The sequence below is a fragment of the Oncorhynchus tshawytscha genome, unplaced genomic scaffold, assembly GCF_018296145.1.
Source record: "Oncorhynchus tshawytscha isolate Ot180627B unplaced genomic scaffold, Otsh_v2.0 Un_contig_9053_pilon_pilon, whole genome shotgun sequence".
Lineage (NCBI taxonomy): Eukaryota > Metazoa > Chordata > Actinopteri > Salmoniformes > Salmonidae > Oncorhynchus > Oncorhynchus tshawytscha.
Genome location: NW_024609538.1, coordinates 39,317 through 47,398, shown reverse-complemented (window position 1 = coordinate 47,398; position 8,082 = coordinate 39,317). Strand labels below are relative to the sequence as shown.

The window sequence follows — 8,082 nt, the reverse complement described above, 5'->3', positions numbered from 1 at the left end:
TCTCACCTCATTTGCTCACATCGTATATATACTTATTTTTCTACTGTATTATTGACTGTATGTTTGTTTTATTCCATGTGTAACTCTGTGTTGTTGTATGTGTCGAACTGCTTTGCTTTATCTTGGCCAGGTCGCAATTGTAAATGAGAACTTGTTCTCAACTTGCCTACCTGGTTAAATAAAGGTGAAATAAATAAATAAAAAATATATGCAGTCACTTTAACTATACATTCATGTACATACTTCCTCAATCAACCCGACTAACCGGTGCCTGTATGTAGCCTCGCTACTGTTATTTTTCAACGTCTTTTTATTTCTTGACTTAACTATTGTTCACCTAATACCTGTTTTGCACTGTTGGTTAGAGCCTGTAAGTAAGCATTTCACTGTAAGATCTACACCTGTTGTATTTGGCACACGTGACAAACTTTGATTTGTTTGACCGATGCGCCACTCAGGATCCCAAACACTAGTCTTGCTCCTTGATAAAGCATTATGGAACACACTAACAGAAACAAAACTGGACACACAAGTTAAAAAATGTTGACTTTTCACCCTTTTAATTCAACAGAATATTGCTGCTGGTGGTCATTTTATTCACAATACCAACACTGTGCCTTGCAAAATGCAGACTCCAATACAGTGCCCAAGCTGCCATTCTTCATCAAGACTTAGTGGTTCAACATGTCTGGGTCATGTTCATTTGGGCACACAGTACCAAAACGTTTTGCAACAGAAAATGTGCACTTATTGGACAAGTCCAGGTAGTCCCTCCCTGTTTCAGTCTGTTAGTCCCTTATGAATACAACCCAGAGGTTAGCAACCTCAACAACTATGAATTGCCATCTTACTCATGACTTCAACCATAGCTTATTCCAGTGCAACCTTAACTCACTCTGAATAGGGCCAGGAGTTTTTCCCTGACCAGGGACCCTAGTTAGGGTTGCAAAATTCTGTGAACTTTCAATAAATTCCCTGGTTTTCCAGAAATTCAAATTGGAGGATTCTGGATTTCCTGCTTATTTCCTCCTGATTCTGGGAATCCTCCTACTGGTATTTCAGGGAATTTATTGAAAGTTCCTGAATTTTGCAACCAGCCCCATATAAAGCCTATAACTATGGCCAAAGGTTTTTCCCTGGGCAGGGATAACGCCTGACCCCAATGACCATCAGAAGGTGATCTAACTGGTGGGAGGTCAGGACATCTTTTATTGGAACTTTATTCAAAACAATTGAAAAATAAAAAACAAAAACATACAATATAGAAGACCATGTCACAGATCAAGGAAAACTAAAACTTCTAACACCATTCGTCTCCCGTGCAACAGGTTGAGATAAACAGACTATTGTTATGTGATGTATGCAGTAGGTAACTTCCCACTGTAGATATACCCGTGGTTATGTTAACTAGCATTCCACAATCACTGAAGTCTTCCGCTGTGCAAACACACTCATACAGACACTCACGTTTATCATCACTTGTGGGGACACATTCTAAATACTGTACAGTCACACACACACACAGAGAAAACAAAAATATAATTCACGGAACATAAAATCAAAACCAAAGCTCAAAATGTATGAAGACCAAGCAACGATGGGAATGTTCCAGATGGAGGAGAAATCAAACTACCAAGCAATTCAAATAATCACCTTTAAAAGCAAAACCTCCCACTCTTAATCATTTTACCATTAACGTAATTGATTGTAATCTTTATAAATCAATGTTAATTTCAGTAAATGCAGTATTAGTAGTGTAGGACTAGAAGTAAGTCACTTGAATAGACAGTTTGGCTGTGGTAAATACAATTAAAAAAGGGGAAAGTGGGATTTCATTGGGGGAGTGATGAGCATTTCTGGAAGTAAATCTGGCTTTCATGGTTGAGTTCAAATCTCCCAAGTTCATGTTTTTATTGACAGATAAAACAAGGGAAGATATCAGGGAACCAAAGTGAAAGATAACAGTCCTAGAAATCCATCCCATTATTCAGCTCACAGGCAAAGCAATAGTTTGTTCTCTTCGCATATGTATTTAAACAAGTGGTGAGTTGGATGGGGAAAGGGGAGGGACAGGGAAAGGACTGCCAGCACAGAATCCCTTCAGAACAAAAAATATATATAGAATTTTTATTTTTAAATGGCCCGGATTCTGTTGACTGGTTGGGTTAAGTGGTAGTAGCCTTTCTTTATTCTCGCTCTTTATGAGTCTCAGCCGAGCCTCTCACTGTGTCTGGAGAGAAAGAACAGAGTAAGAGTACAGAGTCAGAGAACCACAACAACCAGTAACATCTTCAGCCTGGATGCCAAAAACAGACTGCAACCCAGGCCAGTACACCTCAGGACAGAACGCACACACCTAGGCAACATACAACACACAACTTGTTAGACATACACATCTGAGAACTGTCACAGTACACTCAAAGTGTAACTTCACCTGCTGGCCTTGCTGAGGGGTAGCAGGCTGTCCTGGGGCCTGTCCTGTTTGGCCGTAGTAAGCAGCCTGCTGCCTGTAGTACTCTGCCCAGGCTGCACTGTAGTCCTGCTGGCCTCCACCTGGGGCTGCTGGGGCACCTGCTGCTCCTGGCCCTGCTGCAGAGCCTCCTGCCTGGGCTAGGGGAGCAGAGGAGAGGGGGGTCTTATGGATGAAGAAGAGATATGCTATGATCGACAAGGTTAACATGATGAAAGATTCATGTTCTTACAGCACTGGTTCACTTCAAAATTAAAGTTTGTCAGATGATTTTAGACCTTGAAAGTAATCTAAAGTCAAGTGTAGTCAACAGCCCACAACAGTAGAGACAGCTATACGCCTCGATACAACATTACATGGGAAAGATAGACACGGTCTAAAATGACAGAATTAGACAGTGCCCATCTTTCCTATTCTAATCTTTCCTCCTGTGGTGTTATTCTAGTAACTATAGTGGACCAGTGGTCTCACCAACACCCATCTTCTTGTAGTATTCCTCCCAGGCCTTGGTGTAGTCAGGCTGGCCCCCAGGGGTCTGGCTGGCCTGGGGCTGGTCTCCAGGTGCTGGGCCACCAGCGGTGGGGTTGTTGGGGGGCTGGCCGGGCCCTGCTCCCCCTGGCTGCCCTCCCTGGTAGTACTGGCCATAATAGGCTGCCCAGGCTGCGTTAGGGTCCGCGGCACCGGCTGCCTTGCCTAAAAAAGATGGCAGTTGGAGGTGAGGTCCTCATAGGGCTGAGCGTGCCCTGCTATCTGCCTGTGCTTAGAAACCAGGGGACAGAGAGAGATAGGGGGAGTTATTATCAATAGCCAACACAGAAAGACATTCTCCCATCACAGATGATTTTGATAATAGTTGCAGGGTTATGTACCACTAAAAGCTAGCCTGGCCCCAGTTTGTGCTGTACTCCTCTATGGACATTGTGACACCAGACAATGGAGTTGGCAAGAGAGCAGAAACATATCTGGGACCAGGCTAACTAAAACCTGCTCTCTGTTATAACCACTGTTTTGAAATGACAAGGAGATAAAACTATATAGTAGGAAACCCCAAAAGAGACCACTGTTAGGCTGGGTGGAGATGACTCCATATGGCTTTCTCTTTCTCAGTCTTTTCAAATAAGTGATTACAGCGAGAGAAAACATTGGGAGGCCATTGAAAGTTATAGTTCCAATGTAACCATTTGCTGTCCACAGTGAGGGTCTGAAAGTTCAATGTTGCAGGTCACTCACTGGGGTCGTGGGTTACTTGGGGCTGCCACTGCTGGTAGGTGTTGCCCCAGCCCTGTGGGGGGTATCCATGAAGACCTCCACTTGGGGGGGTAGAGAAAACACAGTTACTACTCAGTAGACTTCCATTGGTCCAATCAATGATTGTATCGTTGTGATGTAACATTTTAGCCAGTAGAGGCTTGTAAAAGCCAGAGTTTAGGATGACTACATTTCCAGTCTCCACTCACTGTGGTCCAGGGGCTCCTGGGGGTCCTGGGTTGTAGGGACCAGGATTATAGGGACCCATGGGGCCTGGTCCACCAGGACCTGGACAAACAGGGCAGAGGGGACCCTGGAAAGCACAACCAGTTAGATGCATGGACATTATGTTCACATCTATGGTGAAAAGACTGAAAGCAACTCAATTGCCAGTTTGACTCCATTGATTGTGCGTTGAAGCAATCATGTCCATTTCCCCAAATGAGGTTCCCAACACCACAAACCCATCCATCCATCCATCCTTCAGCCCTTTCCTCCTTACCCTGAGCAGGAACCCTGCATACCTCGATCTTGTCCTCGATGAGCTGCTTGGCGTGATCTATCTGCTGCGGAGAGCCTCGAATGACAAAGAGCTTGAAGTTAGGGTCCCCGTTGGGGGGCAGCTGGCGGGAGATCTCCACAAAGGCCCCAGTCTGCTGGTTGATGGCCTTGATGTTCTCCCCACCCCGTCCGATCACCAGGCCACACTTGTGGGCCGGAATGGAGAAAGTCATCTCCCCTCCTCCACCACCAGGGGGACCCCAGCTCCCCTGGTCCCCTCTGCTGCGGCCCCTGCCGCCACCACTCGGGGACATGCCTGGAGGCCCGGGAGGACCCTGAGAAGGCAGGAGGGTGGATGAGAGAGAGAAAAAGAGGGTCTTAATACAATATATATTTAAGTCCTGGTCCTGGACGTCAGAAAGTCAGTTTGTTTAAAATTAGGATATTTACCTCCTAATAACAGTAATGTACTGTATGGGGAATTATGGGAATGCTCTAGGACTATCATTTGTCTAGGTTATGGAGTCCATTTGTTTACAATGTTCCATTTGTTTACAATGTTCCAGTGGTTCACTAAATGTGTTGAATGTTGTATGTTCCACAAGGCACGGCATCATGGCAGCTCTAATACACTTGTATGTAAACAGTTCCAAGCTGGCATGTGAGCAGTGGCTGTTTTTCAGATACTCTACGTGTGTGTGTGTGTGTGTGTGTGTGTGAGGTATGTACTCCCTGTCTTACCTCCTCTCTGACCCTGATGCTCTGCAGTAGCTCCTGGATGATCTGGGCAGCATTGTCACAGCAGTCTGGTGGGCCCATGATGTGGGCCATCTTATCAGGACCTGTGCCATCATCTGCAATGACAGGACATTTCCTCTGAGACTTGTGCAACACCACAACCAGAATGTAGAGCTTGTTAGTAGACACCACACAACTTGTGAGTAAACCGTGTAAATGAGTTGAGTAGAAGTAGTTCATATGACATGACTATGAAACGTTATATACCTGGTTTAAACTGTATCCTAACTCCTGCGTCGGTCTGAATCTTCTTGATCATCTCCCCATTGCGACCAATCACCACCCCGACAGAGTGTCGTGGCACTGGAACCTAGCCAATCAGAGAGCAGGTTAGACAGCGCCAAATATATTAGATTGATAGCTATAGGAAGGTGCTCACTCTCATACAAATAAAACCCGTGATGGGGAATGTGAGTCCCTCTCCACACACACACACACACACACACCTCCCTCTCACTTACGTCCATGGCTCCTCCACCTCCCCCCATGCGGGAGCCATACTCGTTCCTGTCTCCGAAGCCAGGCTGATCCCTCTCCCTCAGTATCTCCTGCACCAACTCCATGGCTTGCTGAGCAGACCCACAGGACACATTTTCTAATTCAAACAACTTTATGAAGTCTCCTTAGGGAGAACAGCATTAGCACATCAAAAGTTGCTACCAAATCCCCCATCTGCAGAGCTGCAGTACAGCATGCCAATTCAATATGGGATGCAGATTATAGCAAGGCCTTGTGTTACCTCCACTTTGTATGGCTCCCCAATGATGCGCAGGGGCTTGTCCATGTTGGGTCCCTGAGACGCATCCTGAATCAGGATCATCTTCACTCCTGCTCGCTCCTGTCAACGCGGCAGACAGACAGCATGGTCAGCTCTGCTCAACCAACTGATGGCAATGATTCACTCAACTCTCACTCACATGGCCCATGAAACACTTGTGTAATGAGATACGAGATTTTCCTGCTTATATTTCTTTCTTGCTCTGTAGATTTAACAACCCAAAAAATGATTTGCATGACTGCACACATCAGCCTGTTTACGATGAAACTGTCAATATCTCAAAACACACACGTCAATGTGTTGTGAAACACTTCTCTGGCTACTGGTGAGGCCGACTGACTGTTTGTATATACCTGTAGCTGTTTGATGGTCTCCCCTCCCTTGCCGATGATGAGGCCAGCCTTGCCTGCGGGAATCATCATCTCCTGCCCTGAGCCACTCTGTCCATTGGTCGCCTCGTGGAAGGATGAGGGGGGCGTGCCCCTCCCCCGAGACACAATCTCATCTAATAAAATCTTGGCTTTCCTAGTCAGAGTGGAAGAGCGAGAGGGGTGGGTCAACTCAACTGATGAGTGCAACAGCACACATTAATAGTGGAACTACAGAGATATGCCATACATAAAGATAGCGCTGTGAAAATTCAGTGGCTAGGTGAACAGCATCTTGTGATAACAATACAAAATGTCACAATTAGCTAGTAGGATCTCACTTACTGTATGGAGTCTGGGGACCCTGTGAGAGAGACACTCCTCTCTGGTAAACCTCCACTGTCTGAAAACAACCAACAGTCAATAACACACACACATGAAGAGAGTTCAACTATAGCTCTGGTTCTAACCATTGACTATAAAGGCCACACTTGCCAGTCCCTCACCTGAGGCTATCTGAACCTTGCAGCCTGATTCCTGCTGGATCTTGTTGATCTGTTCTCCGCCCCGGCCAATGACTGGAGGAGAGGAAGAGGGGAGAGCTGTTAGTTTTATTGATTCTGATGTTCATGATGAGTCCAGTAATGTTCAAATTCAACACATGAACACAAAAAAACTAATCCGGTGACCATGTTGGAGAAAGTGCACTTACTGAGTCCCACCATTCCATCAGGAACACTGTACTCCTCTGAGGTGGTTGTGAGCCTGGCACTGTGGGAGAGAGAAGCCAAGCACAACAGTTCGTTATCCAAATCGTCAACATATTGTCACCATTAATCTTCTGCTGAAGAACTAATTCCAATCACCTATTTCACTTCATTTTAGAGATCTACTTGGATTGTTATGGATTAAATTATGCTAATGACTTACCTCTGCTGGGCCAGTGCTGCAAGTTGGGCTCCGATAGCTGTAAAGAGAGAAAGAAAGAGATATATAGAGAGAGGACAGGGCTCAGATTACTGACACACTGCAAAATGAAGACAAGACAAACACAGGTGATGCCCACAGTGACCGACCAGGGGAGAGGGTTTGGATAGTACAGACACCGACCAGGAGAGAGGGGCCGGATAGTACAGACACCGACCAGGGGAGAGGGTTTGGATAGTACAGACACCGACCAGGGGAGAGGGTTTGGATAGTACAGACACCGACCAGGGGAGAGGGTTTGGATTTGGATAGTACAGACACCGACCAGGGGAGAGGGTTTGGATAGTACAGACACCGACCAGGGGAGAGGGTTTGGGGAGAGGGTTTGGATAGTACAGACACCGACCAGGGAGAGGGTTTGGATAGTACAGACACCCGACCAGGGGAGAGGGTTTGGATAGTACAGACACCGACCAGGGAGAGGGTTTGGATAGTACAGACACCGACCAGGGAGAGGGTTTGGATAGTACAGACACCGACCAGGGAAGAGGGGCCGGATAGTACAGACACCGACCAGGGAGAGGGGGATGGATAGTACAGACACCGACCAGGGGAGAGAGGGGCCGGATACAGACACCGACCAGGGGAGAGGGGCCGGATAGTACAGACACCGACCAGGGAGAGGGGCCGGAGGACACCGTTTGGATAGTACAGACACCGACCAGGGGAGAGGGTTTGGATAGGGACACCGACCAGGGGAGAGGGGCCGGATTGACACCGACCAAGGAAGGGGCGAAACAGTACAGACACCGACCAGGGGAGAGGGTTTGGATAGTACAGACACCGACCAGGAGAGAGGGTTTGGATAGTACAGACACCGACCAGGGGAGAGGGTTTGGATAGTACAGACACCGACCAGGGGAGAGGGTTTGGATAGTACAGACACCGACCAGGGGAGAGGGGCCGGATAGTACAGACACCGACCAGGAGAG

General features: G+C 46.9%; 1 protein-coding gene across 1 annotated transcript; it reads right to left on the bottom strand.

The window, feature by feature from the left end:
• Window positions 1–537: 537 nt before the first annotated feature.
• On the bottom strand, window positions 538–4,358 carry LOC112239838 (far upstream element-binding protein 2-like). The gene is made up of 6 exons (XM_042315767.1): window positions 4,221–4,358; window positions 3,928–4,031; window positions 3,701–3,780; window positions 2,942–3,163; window positions 2,435–2,610; window positions 538–2,230 (listed from the first exon to the last, which is right to left on the bottom strand). The coding sequence occupies exons 2-6, from the start codon at window positions 3,984–3,986 to the stop codon at window positions 2,222–2,224; spliced, it is 546 nt and encodes a 181-aa protein (XP_042171701.1). The 5' UTR covers window positions 3,987–4,031; window positions 4,221–4,358; the 3' UTR covers window positions 538–2,221.
• Between the last annotated feature and the right edge of the window lie 3,724 nt (window positions 4,359–8,082).